Source organism: Balaenoptera physalus (assembly GCF_965194825.1).
Source record: "Balaenoptera physalus genome assembly, chromosome: 4".
In the NCBI taxonomy this organism is placed as follows: Eukaryota; Metazoa; Chordata; class Mammalia; order Artiodactyla; family Balaenopteridae; genus Balaenoptera; species Balaenoptera physalus.
The window spans coordinates 9,607,808-9,630,367 of NC_138891.1; the positions used below are offsets into that span (position 1 = coordinate 9,607,808).

A 22,560-nucleotide genomic window follows, 5' to 3' on the forward strand; every position below is an offset into this window, starting at 1 on the left:
CATGTAGCACACGGCTCAAAATTTTCAGAAGCAAGTATAATTTTAAGAAATACTCCATAAGAGACATATTGATCTTAAATGTATATACCTAAAGATTACTTTTTCAACTGAAAATTTACTTAGCTATCCTAAAAAGCTCTTTTATCACAAACATACCCAGTGCAAAAATATGTCTGTGTGTGTTGAAAATAGAAACCAAAATCATAGGGTAGAATATTTCAAATGGTGACAAAAGAAATATATATTTATAATTTTAATTTATTTCAAATTTCCCAAGTTAGGTACAGTGAGCTATTTCCTGGAAGATGGAGTTCCATATAACACAAGTCTACCTGGGATCTCATTCAAGAGATCAATTTGTCCAGTTTTACAAGTACCTCAAAATAACATGGTCTCATGTCACAACGTCAAAGTCCCTTGAGAACAAAATATGGATCATTTTTTCCAACTAACGTATATATAGAACGTGTTAAAATATACAGGCTTTGTAAACTATACGCTCTGCCCCCCAAACCCCAGGGATCTGAAGTTTGGGTGTGCCTCCAGCACGTGGGCGCTGACGCCATAATCTCCATGGAGACGCAGAAATGCCTCATGACGTTTCATACAGTTCCAGCTGGTAGTCTCTCTCTCTCTCGGCCTTCTTCCCAAACAATCTTGGCATTAGCAAAAGCCGAATTATTTTCAGATGGATTTCGAGCTGTTCAATGCCATTCCATTTATCTATCTGAGGTGCAATAGATAAACCAGGTCTCTTAAATATACCCTCGAAACCCAGAAGGATGCCACGCCCACGGCATTACGCTTTGTGAACGGACTGCGTGAGGGGGGCGTGCCTTCCTCCGCCGGCGCTCCACCTGGGGAATCGAGACGGAGGGGCGTGCCTCGCGTCCTCTGTGGAATCCAGCGACCATGCCACCCTTCTAAACACGGGCCACGGGGCTCACCTGGGCTGGGATCAGACGAGGAACAAACAGCAGACCCTCCTCACTTCACTGTGTTGAGAAACAAAACGGCCTCTTCACCCCCATTGTACTCAAAGATGAGCTTTTCACCCGGAGGACACGTTTGTCTGGATGGCCCTCGGAAGTCAGTCCTTTCCCCTCTACCAGTTGGGCACGATCACCCAAACACACGAGGCCCTCGGGACGCCCCCCTGTCCACCTCTCCCTTTCTTTTTATGCCTCTTATTTTAATTTTTGAACAGATAATATAGTCGCACGGCTCAACAATTTAAAAAGTATAGACTGGTATATGGAGAACGACCTTTCCCTCCCCATCACCCAGCCTCCTTGGCCCCTCCCACTGGGCAACCGCGGTTACCCCCTCCCTGAGAGAGCGGTGCCCTCAGCATCTCACAAGGCTCTAGCCCCCTGCCCCACCTTTTAAAACACATGAGCAGGGACTTCCCTGGTGGCACAGAGGTTAAGAATCCGCCTGCCAATGCAGGGAACACGGGTTCGAGCCCTGGTCCGGGAAGATCCCACATGCCGCGGAGCAACTAAGCCCATGAGCCACAACTACTGAGCCTGCGCTCTAGAGCGTGTGTGCCACAACTACTGAGCCCACGTGCCACAACTACTGAGCCTGCTCACCTAGAACCCGTGCTCTGCAATAAGAGAAGCCACCGCAATGAGAAGCCCGCGCACCACAACGAAGAGTAGCCCCCGCTTGCCACAACTAGAGAAAGCCTGCGCGCAGCAACAAAGACCCAACACAGCCAAAGACAAATAATAAATAAATTAATTAATTAAAAAAAAAAAAACCATGAGCAAATAGCACACACTGTTTGCCTTGCCTTTTTAAACTATGTATATATACACATACACACACATATACACACACACACATATACACATTTTTTTATCTTTATGTGTATATAAGATCTTCCTTATATAGGTATATATATATGTAGTCTGTGTGTCTGTGCAGGTGAATATATACACATACATTATTTCTTTATTCTTTTTGAAAGGGTAGCGTAATGTCCCATCATATGGATCTATCGTAACATATTTAACAAGGACCCTCCTATTGAACACTTAGGTTGCAACATTTAGGTTGTTCTCAGTGTTATAAAGAAAACTCTATACACATGTATTTCCCCAAATATGTGATCAAATCTTTAGAATAAACTAAAAAAAAAAAATAGGAGTTGCTGTTTCAAAGTGTACATGATTCGTAATTCCGAAATTTACTGCCTTGTGGCCTTCCCTAGGTGTGGACCCAATTTATACCCCCCAACAATGTGACAGTTCCGTTTCCCCTATATTCCCACCCATCAGTCATGATATGTGTGTGACGGAACTTTGGGGTCTCTGATATGAACGTTTGGATCTGATGCATGAAAAGTGGCATCTCCTTGAAACACCTCATTCTCCAGAAGATCAGAATGTCCTCCTCCTACCCATCCGGCTGCACCTTAACCTCCGGGGTTGCTCTCCTGTGTCTCCCCAACGTCCAAACGGTGTAAGCCCAGGGCTCCATCTTCTCTATTCATTGTCACTGCTTAGAAGATCTCGGTCTCCAAGCTTGAAAGACCACTTTCGTGCCCACGGCTTCCAAATTCATTGCCTCCGGTCTGGACCTCTCTCTGAACTTTAGACTTGGAAGTCAACCAGGCATACCAAACTTAACACATCTACATCCAAACCTCTGATCTTCCCTCTCAAACCCTCTCCCCCCAAGTCTTCCCCATCTTGGTAAAGAGAACCCAACCAAGAATTCTGCAGTCCTGCCCTCTTCCTTTCCTCCCTCCCCACGTCCAATCCATGAATAAATCCTGTTAGCCATCACCACTGCCCAGACCCCCCCAGATCAAGCCGTTGAGTGGCCTGGATGGTTGCAAAAGCCTCCTGGGTGGTCCTCCAGCACCTGCTTTCACCCCCACCCCTTACCCCCTGCTTATTGGATGCCGCCACTCTTCTGCTCAGACCCTCAGGAAGAGCTTCCATCTCTCTGAGAGCAGAGCCGGCGTCCTCGCAACAGCCCGGCCCGTTGTCACCTGGCTCCTGCCCTCCCGGCTCCTTGCTCCCAGCACTGTAGCCAGGAGGGCCGTCTTCCTGAAATAATCTCCTTCCAGATATTTGATAAGCTTGCTCTCTACCGCCAATCATGCCTGCACAGATGTCACCGGTTCCCTGAGGTCCTGGCTGAGCACTTCATTGAAAAGAGCCGCTGCCCACCCCTGCCCCCGCCCTGTCCCCCTCTCTGCCTCACTGATTCCAAAACACTCACCACTGTCGGACACAGTGAGTGTTGTATTTACTTGCTTTTTTATTCTCTGTCTCCCATGACGCGACTTCAGCTTTGAGAAGGCCGGGGTTTAGACTCTGCGTTCATAATTGTCCCTCTATCTGTAGCAGGTTCGCATCGTTTATGGGTGAGTCTGGACATCCTTTCATTTTATTTTAGAGTCTTCTGAATTTCCCTTGTTGTGAACTGTGTTCATATTCTTCGCAAAGAATACAAACATGAGGGTTGTTGGCCTTTTTCAGACTGATCTTAGGAGCTCCTTGTGTATTAGGGATATTAGCCTTTCCTGATACGTATCGCTAACATTTTTTTCTTAGTTTCTCGTTGTTGTTGCAGCTTTGCTTCTGATCCTTTGTGCCATACAGAATTCTTTGCATGCAGTCTAATCCATCAAAGGGCTCTGTGTGTGTGTGTGTGTGTGTGTGTGTGTGTGTGTGTGTGTGTGTGTGTGTATGTTTTGCTGCAGCTTCTGGGTCTGTGCTATCTCCCGTCTGTGCCGCGGCCACTGCTGGCCTGGGCCTGGCTGTCCCTGCGGGAGCTCCTCTCCCGCCTGGAATTCCCGCCCCACCAGCCTTGCTCCCAAACCACTTTCCTGACTCAACTGCAGCTCCGAGCTCTGGTTCCGTGCTGACCGGATGGGTCAGTCACGGGCTGTGCTGTCCTCTCACCAGAGGACCAAGTCCCCTGTGCAGTGAGGATTCTGCTTGCGCCTCTCCTGCTCTCGGCCTGGAGCCCTGGGGCGGGGAAGTGAGGTCCCCCGCCTCCCTCAGACTGAGAGTAGGACCTAATAAATGTCTGTGAAGAAACAAATGGACGAATAACCGCAGCATTCTACGTTCAATTCAATTCAGCAAATATCTACTGAGTGCCAGCTTTGGCAAGGCGCCGTTCTTGGCGTCGGTGGGAGATGATATGAATAACAAAGCTCCCTGCTCTCAAGGAGTTTACATTCTAGTTGGAAGGAGACACACAATAACCAAGGAACATGAGCAAATGATACTGTGGTTGGAAGGTAATGACTGCTATAGGAAAAAAAAAAAAGTAGAGCAGGGCAGGGGCTCAGATGTGCCGGGATGTTTTTAAGGTTTGAGGTTGAAGTAAAACATCCAGTTCTGAATTATTAATACAAACTCATAATCATATCCTGGGATTGCCTATATTTCCTCCCAACCCTTTCTTCATTAAAGAACTCATCCATAGCACAGGGAACTCTACTCAATGCTCTGTGGTGACCTAAATGGGAAGGAAATCCAAAAAAGAGGGGATGTATGTATACGTATAGCTGTTTCACTTTGCTGCACAGTAGAAACTAACACAACATCGTAAAGCAACTATACTCCAATGAAAATTAATTAAAAAAAACCCGAGAACTCATCCATTCAAATAACTCCTCCATTTGGATGATACTAATTCTATCTGTAGACGCCACTCCACCCCAAGCTTTACTACAGTTGCTTCGACAATGTGCTATTTCCATTTGACCCTCTGCTATGGTCTGTTTTGTGTCCCCCTGCCCAACCCCAATCCCTATGTTGCAACCCTCATGCCCAAAGGGATGGTGTTAGGAGGTGGGGCCTTGGGGAGGTGCTTAGGTCCGGAGTATGGTGCCCCCATGAATGGGATTAGTGCTCTTCTAAAGCTCTACCCCTTCCAGCACGTGAGGACCGTGCAAGAAAGTGCCAGCTCCGAACCAGGAACTGGGCCCTCACCTCGCGATCTTGGACTTCCCAGCCTCCCGAGCTGTGAGAGGTAAGTCTCTGTAGTTTTAAGCCCTCTGCTCTGTGACACTTTGTTATAGCAGCCCGACTGGACCAACACAGCCACCCTACATGATCCCAGGCCCAGCACGCCTGAACCAGACCTTCACAGTCACCTTCCCCCTTCCCCAGGAGCTCAGGCCCCCACATTCCAGTGCTGTGTGGAGTATCGGAACACGGAGGGCAGAGGAGAGAGATGGGTCAGTCAGTGAGTCCTGAGGCCTGTCCCAAACTATTTGACCCCATGACCCCACGGCCTACGGCAGTTTCCAGAAGTGTTGAAGACGTTGACAGACAGAGCTTGAAAGAAGGGCTTTATAACCGAATACATTTGGTTTGGGAAATGCTGAGTTAAACTAGGGAACATTTAGCATGCTGATGTGTCCCAAGAGTCTCCAAAGGGGAATACGCTGTGTTATGAAGATTTGGTGATGAAACCCTTTGCCCGAGGAGCATGGCTAATGTCCCTCAAATCAGGCTTTGGGCAATGTTGGCCTTAGAAGTCAACGCCAAACACTCTGTCCTTGAATTAAAAGGCTCCCGTCATATAACCCAACCTCTACTTCCAACCCTAATTTCTGCTGCTTCCCAAAGCAAACATTTCCCTTCGGACAGGACAACATACGTCATGTGCATGGAAAGCACACCTGGACAATGAAGGCTCTCCCCTCTGGCCCACCGGAGAAGCCCCGTCCCTCCGCTCTCCTCACACGGACGGTATGTGCCTCTCTCAAGCCCCTGGCTCAAGCCCCACCCCTTCCCTACCAACAAACCCCCCTGGCCTGCTCCGTCTCTCAGATTCCACTTATACCCGTTGCCTAATCTACTGGCTTGGTTGTGTTTTATAACTTTCAGTGGTAGCAGAGCCCGTGCATTAGTTTTTGCATCTCTAATCAATACTTAGTACAGCATCTTGTCATTAAACACATTCCACAGATGCACGACTGCATTTTTCCTTTATTATGTTAACATGTGTAATGACATATTTTTGACAAGGCACTGACCTATAAGGAAAGAATACAGGTTAATTAAAATTGCTTCAAATTCCTTATTCTTAGAAGATTTACCTCTAAATATTGTTAAAACATTCTTAGAATGCATTTGTTCACTTTACCCACTACAGTCCCTTATTTATATTATATTATATTATATATCATATATCATATCATATGATTTGTATACCACAGAATTTGAAAGACAGAAAAAACCTTAGAGACCATCTAGGCTATTTACTTCATTTTAGATCCAAGAATACCTAATCAGATATATGTGTGTGTGTGTGTGTGTGTGTGTGTGTGTGTGCATAAAACCTTCTGGTATTTGAGAAAGATGATTTAATTTACTGTGGACTTGACTTGTGGTTCGTCTCAAATTTAATCAACATGTATGATGGAATAATAACAAAAATGATTTTTATGGGAGTGCCAGAGTTGAAGGAAGCCTGACCCCTCCCAAGAAGATAATCTGCTGAGATGCTGAGAGCTGCCATTTATTTATTTATTTATTTATGGCTGTGTTGGGTCTTCGTTGCTGTGAACGGGCTTTCTCTAGTTGCGGCGAGCAGGGGCAACTCTTCGTTGCAGTGCGTGGGCTTCTCATTGCAGTGGCTTCTCTTGCTGCAGAGCACGGGCTCTAGGCGCACGGGCTGCAGTAGTTGTGGCATGTGGGCTCAGTATTTGTGGCTCTAGAGGGCAGGCTCAGTAGTTGTGGCGCATGGGCTTAGTTGCTCTGCGGCATGGGGGATCTTCCCGGACCAGGGCTTGAACCTGTGTCCCCTGCATTGGCAGGCCGACTCCCAACCATTGCGCCACCAGGAAGCCCAAGAGTTGCCATTTAGATGAAAAGTGATGCGTTCAGAGACTCTGTGGGTTTACAGGGAAGGAGGAGGCAGAGGAAGAAGCGACAAGAAAGCACAGCTTTGGGATCTGCGCACAGGACAGATATCCAGGGAGGTCACACATCCGCCCATCTCCCTCCCCTTCACTCCTGGCACCGGGAAATGTCACCAGTGAAAGCCGTGCTGGGAAGAAGGAATCGCTCTCATCAATCCGGCAGGCAGGCACAGAGCGGTCACCCTTTGCAGGGCGGGGAGGGGTGGGGAGAGGCTCAGAGGTGAGCATGAACCCAGAGGGGCCTCTCTGCTCCACCCTCTAAAGAGAGCTTCTCGTTCAAGTGCAAGTTCCTGGGCCCCAACCCCGAGGATTCAATACCGGGGGGCGAAGCAAAGAAACTGCACTTTACACAAGCGTCCCTAGGAGACTCTGACCACACTTGTAGGAAATCCTGCTGCGATGACAGCTATGTGGTCGTCTGAAGGCAGGATGGCGTGATGGACACCCAAGACGGTGGGGTATGGTGAGACAGCTGGTTCCTACAGACTGCTTCCTTGTTTAGACTTCCTGCCTGAGTTGGTCTAGTTGTCACCTTTGTGATCATCCCTCTACCCTCCCTTATCATCAGCAAAGATTCCTTTTGAGGGAATTAAGAAGGATGGGGCGGCGGGGGGGGGGGCCAGGCTGGCCCACCGACAATGACCTTCCTACTTCTTGGCTTCTGTGGCTTCACTAACTGTTAGTTAATTAAAGTGCCCGGGAGAGCATCTGGTGACTATTAGAAAAGGAAAGAGACCGAGGGTCCCAAAGGAGTTAAGGGTTCATGTGTCTCACCTTCAGAGAGGTCACTCTTCACCTTCAAAGTGAGGCGTTAACTCTCCCCCTTGAAACGCACGCTGACAGGCTGCAACTCATGCACCCGTGCCATCGCATGGGATTACTTATTTGATCTTCTCTTTTTAGGTGACTGTAATCAGGCCGTTCCAAAATTGCTGCTTAGGCAACTGATCTGAGGTCACTGTATTCTAGAACCCGTGGGGCTATCGGGGACGCATACAACTCACTGTCACTTAGAAGGAGGAAAATGAGCCAGAGAGAAGTCGAGTGACTAACGTAATACCACACAGCAAGACATGGTACAGGGGGCCCAGGAGCACAGGTCTCTGGATCCCCAGGGAAGAACCTCTTACTTCTGTCAACTGGGGCTGAGAAACATCCTGACATAAGCGAAGACAAAAGTTATAGGCTCCCAGCCTTCCTTCTGCAAACACTGTTAACAGAACACTGCGAAGCGTTTTCAGAATGACTCGTACAGGTGATTTTACGTTTCCTGTGTTGAGCGAGACAATGATGTGAGCAAAGCAAGTGATGGATGGTGACAGGTTACTTATCCGGAAACCTTCGCTGCTGAGAACACACTGAAGTCACAGGAGTTTGCAAAACAACAGAGGCCTCTGAGCAATGTCATGTGGGTCTGCCTGACATCCTGCTTGTTCTCCCCACGTGGAAGCGTCAGGCTCTCTCTGCTTCGAGGTAAGATAAATCTATCAAGCTTGGTCCCAGGGGAAAGGCCGGCAGACCAGAAGCAGCAAATCAGAAAGAGAACAAAAGAGTCATGTACAAACAGGCAGTGGGAAATGCAGCACAAACAGTAGGAGCAGTAGCGAGTGAAAGCCGAAGGAGAGGAGACGGAACTAAACTGTGACCCCTGGGATGGGATCTCAACAGGAAGCCCCAGTGCACAGCGCAAGGGCCCTGAAAACGTAAGGCTCCTGGGGGCATCGCCGCATTAACCACAGCAAATAACCACCCTGGGTCATCAGAAGTTCAAATTACTTTTGGCAGCCAAATTTAAGAAAGCAGAGATGTGTAGAATCCATTACAGAAAAATTTCCAGTAAGCAGATTAAAAGGAAGGGTAATTAAAGCTTTTGTTATTTCGAAAGCTGCCTTCCATCCCACTTTACTCAGTAATGATGCACCCCTGCCGTGCATGGGAGCCCCTCAGAGCTTTCAGAAGAGAAGCTTCTACTTGAACAGGTTGGGGGGCCGTGGCTGGGCTTTCTTTCACTTAGAGATTGACTGCCCCTCCCCTAACAGGACACTGGAAAGAGCAGGGACCCGACTCTCCTGCCAGAAGAGGAGCCAGGCTCTCGCCCACTGGGTGCAGACGCCACCTCTGCACCTGGCCTGCCCAGAAAGCCGGGGTGGCAGGGGTCCTGGGCGGCAGGCACCTGCCTCACCCACCTGGCCCCAAGCCTGGTGGGCGTGGCCACGCCTCCTCCAGGACCACCTCGGTCAAGGATTCCTGCCGCAGCTTCCACCGCTCCATCCCTTCCTTCCTCTTTCTTAAACTCAGTAAATTAAATTAAGTTTAAATTTAGCAGTGATTTAATGTTTGGCAGAAGGATGCATACACCTAGTTTAAAGATAAAGAGTTGTCACCAATCCCCCCTCTCCAGAAGCAGTTACATTCAACACCTTTAGCTGAGTTTGTTTCCTTTTTGAGTATCTATGTCCGTATTGCTAAGTAACAGGCATATACTGTTCAGATTTTTTCCCCCAAGCATTACTTATTAAACTGCCCAGATGAAGGATGAGAATTTGGTTATTTTCAAGCTCCTCACCGTCAGGACTCTCGGCCGTCTGGGACCTAGTGACTCCTGAATCCAGCTTTCGGACAGCTTTCCCCTTTTATTCCCACCTTTACCCCGACCCCCAGAGTTATCTGCTGCCACCAGGTCCCGGCCTGGGGGGATCTCCACGAAGTCAGACTGTGCCCCCATCCCCGCCAGCTTCAGGCTCAGCTTTCTTGAGTCAGCTAAGTCAACTTTCCTTTTCCTGTTTCCAAAATTTTGTTGTTCCCATTTTCTTTGTCCTTATAAGTTTTTTTATTTAAAAAAAAACCCTCCTGTCATTTTAATGAGGCTCAGAAGGGAGTGGACATTAAATGCATGTGTTAATGCACCATCTTGGACAGGAAGTAAGTTACTGACAGGAAATAAGTCATTGATTTCTTTTTTTCTTCCCAGAGAACAAATGATTTTCCATTTAAATTCAATGCACCGAAGCAAAGCAGTCTGGACGACCTCCTAGATCATCTTCCTATTCTTTACGGAACAGATCGATTCAGTGACTAACTAAAATTCAAACACAGGCTGCCGTGTTGGGGCCATTGAAGGAGAGAAAGAGCTAGACATTAGAAAGTGGAAAAGATGTTTCCCCTGAAAGAATCCGGCTAATCTTTTATCTGCTTTTATAAACTTTTGAAAAAGAACTCGTATGAACTTTTACAGTGCTTCTCCCTCTGGAGATTCCGGCCCTGCCTCCCTGTGTGTGTTCCTTTCCATCACCCACTTGGATACTTCCTGGGAGAACAAGCATTTGTTAGACCCAGGAGGACGTGTGCTCGTTACTTCACACAGACCCGTTCCTGCACGGCCGTGCCATCCATCACTTCTCTGCCTTTCTCACTCGCATGGCAGCCCAGATCCACTCATCCCACAGCCCTCCCCGCGATCCAAACATTCAGTCAGTCCCTGTCGCTGGCACCACTGGTCTCTGGCTCTGAGCAAATGCTCCACATCCTGCCCTTCCTGTACCCCCTTCCACCGCACCCCACAGCCGGCATCCCCCCCCTTCTCAGTGGAAAACACTCCTCCACCCCAGGATGCGTCCACACGCCACGGCTCTCCCTTTCCAAGGTCAAGTGTTTCACAGCTACCCTTCATTCCTGCCTCCTCACTTCCTGCATCCTTCATCCTGGGCTCATCTTTTAGCACCTTCCTCTTTGTTTCTTCACTGGGTCTTCCATATTCCTAGGAACGTGGCTTTCTTATTAAGATTTCCCTTATTAAGATTTCCCTTTAACCCGCCAAACTTCTGTGCTGGCATATTCTCTTCTTAAAAGAGTGGACTACACAGGCTGCCCCAACTGCCCCTCACCTGGCTGTTCTCACCTCCCTTCCTTGGTCCCTTTGGGTCCCTGCCTGCTGCGCGAGCAGCTTCCTGGCCCACCTTGGCTGCGGGTCTTCACTTACCGGCATTCCTCCCCGGCCTCAGTCTCTCCTCCCAGTATCAGCATCAGCAGACTCATTTCTAGCTCCAGAAAATCAGTTACACAGCGGGGAGTCTGAACCTGTCCCAACTGGGCGCACTTTTCAACACGGGACGGGAGGCGGGTGGCGTGTGACTCCTTATTTTCACTTATTTACATGAAGGTTTATCTAATGAGAATATAGGTTTGTGTTTAAAAGTGTGGAATACTTCTAAAATAATCCTCTCTTCCAGCACTTTGGTGACCTATCCCTTCACTTTGTCATTGCAAGATTAAAGATCTGCAAGCAGAAGAACAATTACTCACCAAAAGTAAAATCTTATGCAAATGCTATTGAGCCCAATACAAATTAGCAACTCTTCAGATGACTAAGAACGATATGCCTTACGATAACTGTAAACATAAGAAACAAAGATCAAGAGACTCTAAAATAAGCACTTGGGACAACAGAAGGGCTGTGTAGGCGGTTGGCAGTAATTATGAAACCGAGAGATGATCGTTATGTGCTTCTGAAGGGCTTTCAACCCGAAGCAACTCAGACCATTAACAGTGGTTATCCCCACTCCTACCTCCCCAAGCAAAACCCTTAACAGACAAGACTCTTCAGCTTTTTAAATACAAGCAAATATATCCCTTACTGAAATAGAACAGAAAAACAACATAAAGCTGCCTGATGCTAGACATTATCAAATTTCATAAGCCGAGGAAGTTGCAAAGAATTGCCAATAACTCAAATTGTTAAATTAATAGCCAGTTCTTTTTTGCCGATAAATTGTGGTTTCAGATTCTAACGGTCCACAATTCTCATAGCAATACATGCATTTAATAGAATCGAATACTTCATAAAAGCCAAATCACATTTAGCCAGTTAATATCTGAGCGACTCCGCTGTGCAGATGTTAGAACAGATGTCACGGGTAAAATAGAGAGAGTCACTCAGCATGCAAGCCTGGTGCACAGGAGGTCACTGTCCCGTTTGGAAGATGGGACACGTTAATAAAAGACTCAGTGACCGAAGAGGCTTGATCGGCTGAACCAGATGCATGTCTGAAGGGCTGAATGGAATGGGTCCGGAACACACATCCCGGAATCAGGAAAGCCCCTGGGAGACTAATGAGATGAGAAGAAGACAAGGACAGACTGGCAAAGAGGAGGGAGACAGAGGTCCTACCTTGTGGAAATCTAAGTGGAAACACAGGGGATGGCAGGGGGCGTGGGGCAGCCCAAAGCCCGGCTGGACGAACAACCTCACATCTTCTTCCTCACTGTTCCCAACAACCTCCAGCGGGTCCTGCCCACAACAGTCCTCTGCACACAGCTATTATGATCGTCACCTGAAAGCTCAAATTCTCTCCCCTTCCACTAAAAAATCAGGGGTTCCCCACTGCCTCACAAGCCAAGTTCAGGCTCCTGAGTCACACACAGTAAGTACTCAATGCGTCTGACTGTGTGTGGTTACTTCCATACGTCCTGTTTGATTTCAAGGTTCTAGAAGACAAAAACCAATCTTGCTTATTTTTTTACTATTTTGGTATGTAACAGCTCTTACAAGTATCTTAGGCATAGTACAAGTTCAAAACATATTTATTAAATAAATGAACAGATGCTTAATTTAATACTTTTTATATAACATTGGCAAAATGGGTGGGCCAGTTGGCAATGACTTTGCATAGGATGTTGGAAGTTTAGATTTGGTCAGCTACTCAATGATTTTGTATAGGGTAGTGCATGATAAAAAGTGGTATTTGACGTAACTTGCTTTAATTGTGGTCGTAAGTGTCCCAGAAAGGACGAGAAGTAGAAAGATTACTTTGCTAATAATATTTTGCTAACAAGATGAGGATTTTTGTCTGTTGATTAGTCACTAATGTGCATATTCTTCAATAAACACCAAAAGAGAAACTGTCGCATGTATCTTTGCCTTTCATCTATTTTAAACGAGTTCGTTTCTGAGATAAGAGATGACATTTCTTTTACGGCTAGGTAACAGTTATGGTCTCTTGATTTGAAAGAACAGCAACCAAAAACCCTAGAAATTAAGGACAGATACTCTTATTTAAGAATTACAAATATTCTCCACATTAGAACCTTCCAAATTGACACTCAAAATTTGAAAACTGAAAGAATTGCATTTTGCCTATTCTTATTACAATGCAGAACACTTGACTTTTTGGTTTTATCGCAGCTAAAATTGAGATGGTTGTTTATGTAAGTAGAATTTTGTAATCTAGCATAACATTTGGTTGTGAAATGAATGAATTCCTCAGCATGTGAAAATGCCAGTGCATTAACAATTTCAAGAGGTTGTAACTGGTGCCCATGGAGGTGGAAGAGATTTAGCGCAGAGGGTCTCAATCTGGGCTGCAGCTTAGAAATGCTTGGGAATCTTTAACAGCTATGAACTCTTAAGCCACACCCCAGACTATGTCATGTATTTTTAAAGCTTTCCCCAGGTGAGTCTATGATCCAGGCTTGAGAACCAGTGAATTAGTATTTTCTTTGGCCATGAAGAAATACTTTTTATATCTGATTTTCTTGACATAGTATCAAAAAGATGAAATAGCTCAGGGGCAAAAGAGATGACGCTACTAACTTTATTTTAAAGAAAAGAAACAAATTCTCACTCACCTGCCTTCTGACAGTGTACAATCTTTTCATACACAGCGTCTGCATTTTCAATCAGTGCCTTGAGGGACTGGATCATCTGCAGAGGAAACATCCAGACAGGAGGTCACACAGACAGCGGGACACAGGAGGGTCCACGCTCGGGCGCGAGGCTCTGCCCCCAACGTGGCTGAGGGGATGCGGCGACTCGTCCCTCCATCTGACGTCCCACTACTCAAGTTCATGTGTGTACGTGTTAAATGATACAGTCACACCTCCCCACACAAGGGCTTAGACCAGACTGTGCAGAGTATGTTCCTGGGGGGGTCAGGCTTGTACAGCACTGGATTTGAACCTCAAGCCAGTACCTGAGTTCGTTTCAGTGTGAAAAGCTACAAATAAATATTTGTGCACACCCAATCTGTCCTTCATTTTAACAAAACCTCCTGCGTCACCTTACGGAAAGCTCCAGCGCCTACATGCCTTGCTCACCTCAGCCAAGGTGCCTCCATCTGAATCAGTTTAAAGCTTACGATGAGGATCAAAAAACAGCATTTCTTTGATGCATTACTAATGCTAACACTCAAACAAGTATTTTTAATGTGCCTATCAGTGATTTAAAAAATTCAGTGTTGAGTTCTTGTTCTAAATTGCATATGCTTGTTTTAGGAGCTGCGCTTGAATTAAGAAAAAGGAACAGGGTACAGCTGACCAATTATTTTACTCACCAAAATGCTGGGAAAAGATCTGTCTGAAGTAAACTTTTTGGCTCTAAAATCACTATGAAAATGGGATGGCCAGATTCAGTTCTCATGGCTCAAATGGGGACAATTATGATCCTTGCCATAACTGTAGACTCTAGCTTTTTGTTTTTGTTTTTAATTTAATTTTTATTTTATATCAGAGTATAGTTGATTTACAATGTTGTGTTATTTTCAGGTGAACAGCTAAGTGATTCAGTTATACATATACATGTATCTATTCTTTTTCAGATTCTTTTCCCATATAGGTTATTACAGAATAATAAGTAGAGATCCCTGTGCTATACAGTAGGCCCCTGTTGATTATTAGCTTTTTGTATTTAAATATTTCACATGATAATATTACTCATCTCTTTTACAGGGCCATTCTATTTTATATAACAAATACCAATCTATCATTGCCTATTCCTTTAAATTCTGCCTTTTCTTTATAGTATTTATCACTAGCTGCCATAGTAATTATTTTATAGAAATTAAATATACGTAGGTTGGATTATTTATATAACTCGAAGAACACCATATTTTATTAGTTATACTTATTTAAACTGAAGCATAATCAACACTCCTCTTAAGAAGTACCCCAGATTCTTAAAGTGAGTCACACAGCATTTATCAACTTCCACTGTTCTAAGAAAATTATAGTAAACACTGTGAGGTTTGAAGGCCAAAGCAGGTGTTCATTTATGCCTTCATTCATTATTCATAGAAAGTGTCCTGTGGGCAGCCGCTGAGCCGGAATGAGGGCAGGGTGACCTACAGGACACAGCCCCTGTCTTCAGGAAGTGCACAGCCCAGTGACACAGCTCCCACTTAGGAATTCGGTATTTTCACATTCGTTCTTCAAGATCTGAGTCATTCTTGCAAATTTAAATATTCTACTTTACAGCTTGACATATTGAACAGGCAGTGATAAAAATGAATAGCTCAGAACTCGATTATACTGATAGAAAGTCATTTGTACCATTACATAATTTGCATACTGAAAAGGTTCATACCATCGTCAGTAACCTTCTTCAGCTTTGATGCTGAGCCAAACGAGAGGCATCACAAAGCAAGGACTTCCCCCAGCAAGGATGGTGGTTGACACAGCTCAGTATCAAAGAACTGGCCAACCGTGCCGCCATCATTCAAACAGGGGGAAAAAGCAACAAAATGAACCTGGTCATGAGACAAGTGGGCAGGACAGGAGCAGTAACAGAAGGAATGCAAAAGAACAAAGCAGCAGCATTAAGGCCAGACTCACGCATCCAGACAGCCTACGGGGGAAGGTGGTCAAAAACAGATCCACATCGGGGCTGGGGTAGGCACAGAACGAGCACAGATTTACATGGGTTCCTCAGCTCTGTCATCTAGGACAAGGTATTAAACATCACGGAGCCATAATTTCCTACCTGTAAACTGAGCTGAATAAAAGACATTATGAGGGCTCATAATGTCGTGGGGATTAGAGGAGAGCATGCTTGCGGCTGGAACTTGCCGATGGTGAAGTCGCAGTGGACTCCGCACTCACCCGGGGGCCCGGCAGAGCGCCTTCTGGAAGCCCCCAATTAGCTGAATGAGTGTGCCTTCCTGCCCTGTTCTCACTGGCAATGTTTTACACACCCATTACTGATACTAGTTTTGCTTGAAAAGCCTGGTGTGAAGAAGCTCAGAGAAACAACAAATCGCACTGTTACTCTTAGAAGCATCTTCCAGTTTAAAGTATTGCCAAAGGTTAAAGAGTGCTGCACCTTTTTTTTTTAAAATTAATTAATTAATATATTTATTTATGGCTGTGTTGGGTCTTCGTTTCTGTGCGAGGGCTCTCTCTAGTTGCGGCAAGTGGGGGCTACCCCTCATCGCGGTGCGCGGGCCTCTCACTATCGCGGCCTCTCTTGTTGAGGAGCACAGGCTCCAGACGCGCAGGCTCAGTAGTTGTGGCTCACGGGCCCAGCTGCTCCGCGGCATGTGGGATCCTCCCAGACCAGAGCTCGAACCCGTGTCCCCTGCACTGGCAGGCAGACTCTCAACCACTGCCCCACCAGGGAAGCCCAGTGCTGCACCTTTTAACTGTAAAAGACACGACAGGCTTCAGAAACGCACGTCCACCTCCAGGGGCTAGAGAAGGACGCTGCCCTGCCCCTGTGCTCTGTGATGCCGGAGGACTGATCCTTTACTCTGGGGACAGTCATGCGCTGAGGCTGCACGTGTGGGACCCTGAGGTCGGAGCTGAGAACGCATGAAGGGCAGAATGACCCGGGGCCACAAGCAAACAGTAATCACATAAAACGTGGCAGTGCCACCGCTGCCCACGTGCTCCTGGGGGTGACAGTGAGATGCTCCGAAGCCAGGGCATGGTAGTGGGACAGTTCAATACCAAGCCCTTCTCCCGGTAACGGGGGTGAATGTGCCCCCTGACTTATGTGCAGTATATGAATTATGAAGGTGGCTGACACCCCAGGTGAAGGATGCAAACACAGTGAAAAGCCAGCCCCCCCGGTTTGGAAGTGAACAGCGGCAGGTCCCTGCAGAGCCTATCAGAGGGGATTCCAGAGGCAGTCAGCCCAGGAGAGGTGGGTACCTGCTAACCAATCAGCAACTTTCGGACACAGGAAGAAAGAAAACCCACCCAGACCTCAGCAGAGATGATTCACTTCGCCACACCTGTCATGGAATGAATGCATCACTCCCTCTGGGAGGATGAACTGCCAGTTTGTATCTTTCTATGGTTGCAGGGCACATATTTACAATAAGGTTTATAGCTCTCGTCCACAGCTTGAGTCCATTAACCCTCCACTCCTGCAATATTCGTGTGAGCTCTCCTCGAGTAAAGGGCCCGTCTAGGTGTTGTTCAGGGAACTCTCTGGCCTGTGGGCTCGTGTAAGCGCACTCAGTTAAAGGTCCAGTGGGCCAAGAGGGCAGGACCAGGCCAGGCCGGGCCTCCCTGCCTGCCTACCCGGCTGGCTGAGGTCTTGCTCTCGCACGGCTGACAACCATGACTGAATGCACTGCGGACACAGCAGGGAGACCGTGGAGGCGCCATCAGATCTAGGGGCGCTGCCACTAAGGCTGGGTCTGCCACTCTGTGACGAGGTGCAATTACAAACAGTACAAGTGTTGGCTGAATGAGTCAAAAGGGAAGTATTTCAACGCCTCCTTGGCATCAGGTACGTACTTGGCGTCCTCCATTTCCTCTAATGCTCACCAAGTCCATGGGAGGTGGGCGCTGGTGGTGCTGCGTTCACAGATGTGAACACTGAGGACCCGAGAGTGAAGCCACTTTCCCAAGGTCGCCTGCAGTGATGAGCAAAGGGCTGTAACTAGTGAACAGGGGGACAGGGATTCCGTTTGACTCAAAGCCTCTGCTGCTTCCATGATACCAGGAAGGTCTTGACCACGCGCAGCAGCTGAACAGGACGAAAGCACATTGCAACCAGGAGGATGGACAGACGCGTTAGGGAACGTCCTGGCTCCCGACAGGTGTTACATACAACATGTGGCATCATCTCAGCTACTGACACGGGCCCGGAAGTGTGTCTTTATAAAGTGATATTTCTATAAAGCACTTTGGGAAAACATTTTTTCAAATGACAACATTAAACAGTTTACTTGGCTCCACTAACCAATTCATTAGTAAAAAACAGAAATCAGAAATCATTTATATCTCATGTGAAACCACTGGAATAAGCATCTCAGACTAGACAAAAGCAGATACGTGGGGAGTGACATCAAGACATGAGTCAAAGGGAAAAACTGCTTTAAGTTATCTCGTTTTCTCTGTATATATTACATTAATATGTGACTATAACGCAAGGCCTGGTAGAGTGACTGGTTTTATAAGCATGATCTGCATTAATGCAAATTTCATCGATTCGCTTTAAAGGCACAGGTGTTAAGTCTCAGCACCGAAATCAGACATCCGGCTGCCGACCCGAGTAACTTACCACGTGGACCCTCATATTGTTTACAAAGTACAAGATGCTTTCAAATAGCTGTTGTTAATGGATTTTACATTAGTGTCCAGTTACCAGTACCTCCTAAATTTCTGGAACGAATGCATTAGGAAAATCTATAGATTTAACATAGCTCAGAAACCCATTTCATAAATTCGATCAACTCTAAGATAAGCTTTTTTGTTTTTTTAAAAAAATAAATTTATTTATTTATTTATTTTTGGCTGCATTGGGTCTTTGTTGCTGCGTGCGGGCTTTCTCTAGTTGCGGCGAGCAGGGGCTACTCTTTGTTGTGGCGCGCAGGCTTCTCATTGCGGTGGCTTCTCTTGTTGCGGAGCACAGGCTCTAGGCGCGCGGGCTTCAGTAGTTGTGGCGCACAGGCTTAGATGCTCCTTGGCATGTGGGATCTTCCTGGACCAGGGCTCGAACCCGTGTCCCCTTCCTTGGCAGGCGGATTCTTAACCACCGCGCCACCAGGGAAGCCCCTAAGATAAGGTTTTTTTTTTTTTTCTTTTTTTTTAAGGTTTTAATATAGGTCTCAAGCAGATGGAAAGTAGGAAGTTTCAACTAAAGGCAAAGTAAATATTAAAATTCATATTTTATTAAGCTGGAAGGAAACCAGAAATGCCTTTTGTAAGAATGCCCTGTTTTGAAAGTAACTCCCCATGTTAGTATAAGGCAAACGTCTCTGTTTACAGGTGTGATTATGAGAACTATTACTACATTAATATATTTTATATTACTAGATTTCTGTAGACCACTTCTTTATTTTCTGTTTTGCAACCTGTGCTACACGGCCCTACAAAGTGAGTCCGTTCACCAACGCTGAGAACGTACAGAAAATAAAAACGAAATTCCCTCTGGAATCCGTCAGCTTTGGTGCTTTTTTTCTGTGTTCTTGAAAGTAACGTCCTCAGTTAACAATGCTACTTTTGTATTTAACACTTTACAATAATTATTACTGTGTGGGTGAAGAATTTTTGAATCAAATGCGGGGACTCTGGGATCTGGGACTTCTAAATTGAAATGCAGAGGTAACGTTTCCTTTCGCGAAAGCTTCCAAGTACAGCAAAATGTCACAGAGTTGAACTAATGGAAGAGAAACCATTTATAAAGTTATTGTTGGGAATTACAACATAGCTTTTTAATACTAGAAAATAATATAAAAATCACACATTTGAACTGGGGCATAAAAGTCACATGGCTGTGGCGGTCTTTAGGCACCTGCAGGCTGCAGTTAAAGCCCCTCCACCTCACACAGGCCGCTGTGTGGGCACCACCCCGGGGCCTAGGAGTTCCAGGTCAGTGTCCCTTCCAGCAAGGTCACTAGGAAAACACTTTCTAAACAACAAACTGCTTCCAGAGTAATCTGTCCTAGTTTCCTCATGAAACCTGACTTCTACTTCCACATTTTTCACCATGCAAATTATAGAAAATTACAGAAAAAAACCTATATAATAGAAAAATGAGAGAAATAACTCTGCCAGACAAAGACAAATATCAAATGATATCATTTATATGTGGAATCTAAAAAATAAATGATACAAATGAACTTATATACACAACAGAAATAGACCCAAAGACAGAAAACAAACTTATGGTTACCAGAGGGGAAAGGGAAGAGGGATAAATTAGGAGTTTAGGGTTAATATACATACACTACTGTATATAAAATAGATAAACAACAAGAACCTACTGTACAGCACAGGGAACTACGCTCAATATCTTATAATAATCTATAATGGAAGAGAATATGAAAAAGAATATATATACAGCATATATATGTATAACTGAATCACTTTGCTGTACAACCTGAAACTAACATGACATTGTAAATCAACTACACTTCAGTTAAAACATAAAATTAAAAGAAAAAAAGGCGAGAACTCTGCCAGATAGAAAGCACTACTGGATTGTTAATGAATATGTAGAGAGGCGTGTACGTGGCTACTGCCACATACTGACCCCCTTGCAGGTGTGACGGGAGGGGGCAGGACAGAGATCCACGTGCAGCATCGTTAGGCTCTCTAGACATTTCCGCTTGTGTTAGAGGAAAGTAGGGAACGTGGTTAGAGAAGGGCCAGACTGTCATACAGAGTGAAGTAAGTCAGAAAGAGAAAAACAAATACCGCATGCTAACACATATATATGGAATCTAAGAGAAAAAAAAAAAATGGTCATGAAGAACCTGGGGTAAGACAGGAATAAAGACGCAGACCTACTAGAGAATGGACTTGAGGATATGGGGAGGGGGAAGGGTAAGCTGGGACGAAGTGAGAGAGTGTCATGGACATATATACACTACCAAACGTAAAATAGATAGCTAGTGGGAAGCAGCCGCATAGCACAGGGAGATCAGCTCTGTGCTTTGTGACCACCTAGAGGGGGGTGGGATAGGGAGGGTGGGAGGGAGGGAGATGCAAGAGGGAAGAGATATGGGAACATATGTATATGTATAACTGATTCACTTTGTTATAAAGCAGAAACTAACACACCATTGAAAAGCAATTATACTCCAATAAAGATGTTGAAAAAAAAAAAAAAAAAAAGAAAAGGGCCAGACTGGATGGGATACAGAATTACAATTTTAAGCTGAGATGTGCTGTGATCACGGTAGAATTTCAGGCTCTGAACAAAGGGTAAGGAAGGAATGGGGGACGGGGGTATGAAAGGGGGGCTGGGAAAGAGAGATGGGCTGGAGAGTGTGCATCGGGAAGGACAGAGCAGGACCCGGTGACTGATGTGCTGTGGGCACAGAAGGAAGAGCCAAAGACAAAGAGGGTAAGCTGGACAGATGAGGGGACTGTGCCTCACCCGACCGCTGCAAAGCTTTTCCAGGTTTACACTGTGTGTCTAAGGTGTTAACTCATCCAGGAAGTGGAGTTCCGCCCCAGCTGAGCAGAGGAGTTGGCAGTGAACGGGGCGGTTTTTTGAGAATCTGTAGCAGCAGCTAGAAGCCGTGGGAAAGCTTGGTTCTAGGGCTGGAAAATCGGAAGTTTTCTGCACCAAGGTAGCAGCTGAGATGAAAGAATGTCTACATCTCCGAGGGAGGAATTTTAAAGATAAATGAGATGAAAACATCACAGCAACACTGCAGATAATAATAAGCAGAGGGAACCTGTGTAAGAGACACAGAAGGTGTGGTCAGAGGGGCAGGGACAGAACAAGGATGCTGAACATTTCCAGGGGTGGGAGGAGAGTTTCTGGAAGGTCTACAGTGTTAGGAGCTCCGGACTTGGTCATTTGGTATCTCTGGACAATAAGATGGCAGCACCGACAGTTCTGCTGTGTGACAGACGTATTCCTAAAAATCACCGCACTATAAAAAAACTGTGTGATAAAAAGCACAAGGTTTGTGGGGAAAATGGGGTCGGGGCACAACACTCAGAAATTCTGCAGTGACACATTACAAAAGGCAGGAGCAGAATACAAGTGATAGCACGGTCCTGCACATGTTACGTAGTTAAGGAACGCAAAAACGCAGCAGTGAGCGTGGCCTGTGGCACCTGACCTTGAAAAAGACCTGGAGTTTCTTGTGGAAGTGGGCCGGGAAGGGCTGCAGCTCTTGAGTTCCTGTGAGTGGTGGAAGGAGGGGGTCTGATGTCTGATGAGAGGTTATAACTGAGATGCGGAGGGCGCAGCTCAGGACCCACTCGGTGATCTGATGTAGCAGCTGGTGGGTGTGTGAGGTGGGTGTGTACGTTCAGTTCACCCAGGTGCAGTGTTCTGCGCTCGCTAGTGTTTCTTGCCATCAAAACCGTGCACAGGTAAACACAAAATCCGCGTTCAGTTAAAATTATCCCTTACTGTATTGATCACATGCAAATAAATTTGCATGTTCAAAACAAGTGTTATAGCTGACTATAAAAGGGAGAGTATTTCAAGATCTGTGCAATTTTCTTGTGAAGTAAAGTTAAACTCTCAGTGTCTATCATAGTCAACTGAAGTATGCTTTTGGCATCATATGAACCCTCCTCCACACTGTATTCAACTATTTTAACAATCATTTCTTGCCAGAGAAGAGATGCCAAGTGCTGTATAAATCTGGAGCAAATTATGAGCTATGAGTGACCCAGAGTCCACATTCAGGGAGCCAAGAATTCTCTAGCTTTTCAACATGCTCTGATTCGTCATAAAGTTCACTGCAAAGCTAGGGTGGTATGTACCTAAGGGTGAGGCACGTAGCTCTCCTGTTACTTACCTTTTATCTGAGCTACACATTGAATCTTCATGCACTACATTTCAGATCAAACCCTGTAAACTGAGATCCCATTTCATCTGTAAGTATCTAGCTGAATTTTCACATGATGAAAAGCCTCTCCTACCACAATCAATGTCTCCATCTACCCCCTCTCACTCTAAA

The 22,560-nt window shown here is 45.9% G+C and overlaps 1 protein-coding gene across 2 annotated transcripts in view; it reads right to left on the reverse strand.

The window, feature by feature from the left end:
• The window catches only part of PLCL2 (phospholipase C like 2), a 191,925-nt gene that overhangs the window by 35,719 nt on the left and 133,646 nt on the right, over positions 1 to 22,560 (reverse strand). For both annotated transcript variants that reach the window (XM_082459226.1, XM_082459227.1), the window contains exon 5: positions 13,529 to 13,604. In XM_082459226.1, the coding sequence (XP_082315352.1) occupies positions 13,529 to 13,604 (76 nt within the window). The remainder of the gene's footprint in view (positions 1 to 13,528; positions 13,605 to 22,560) is intronic.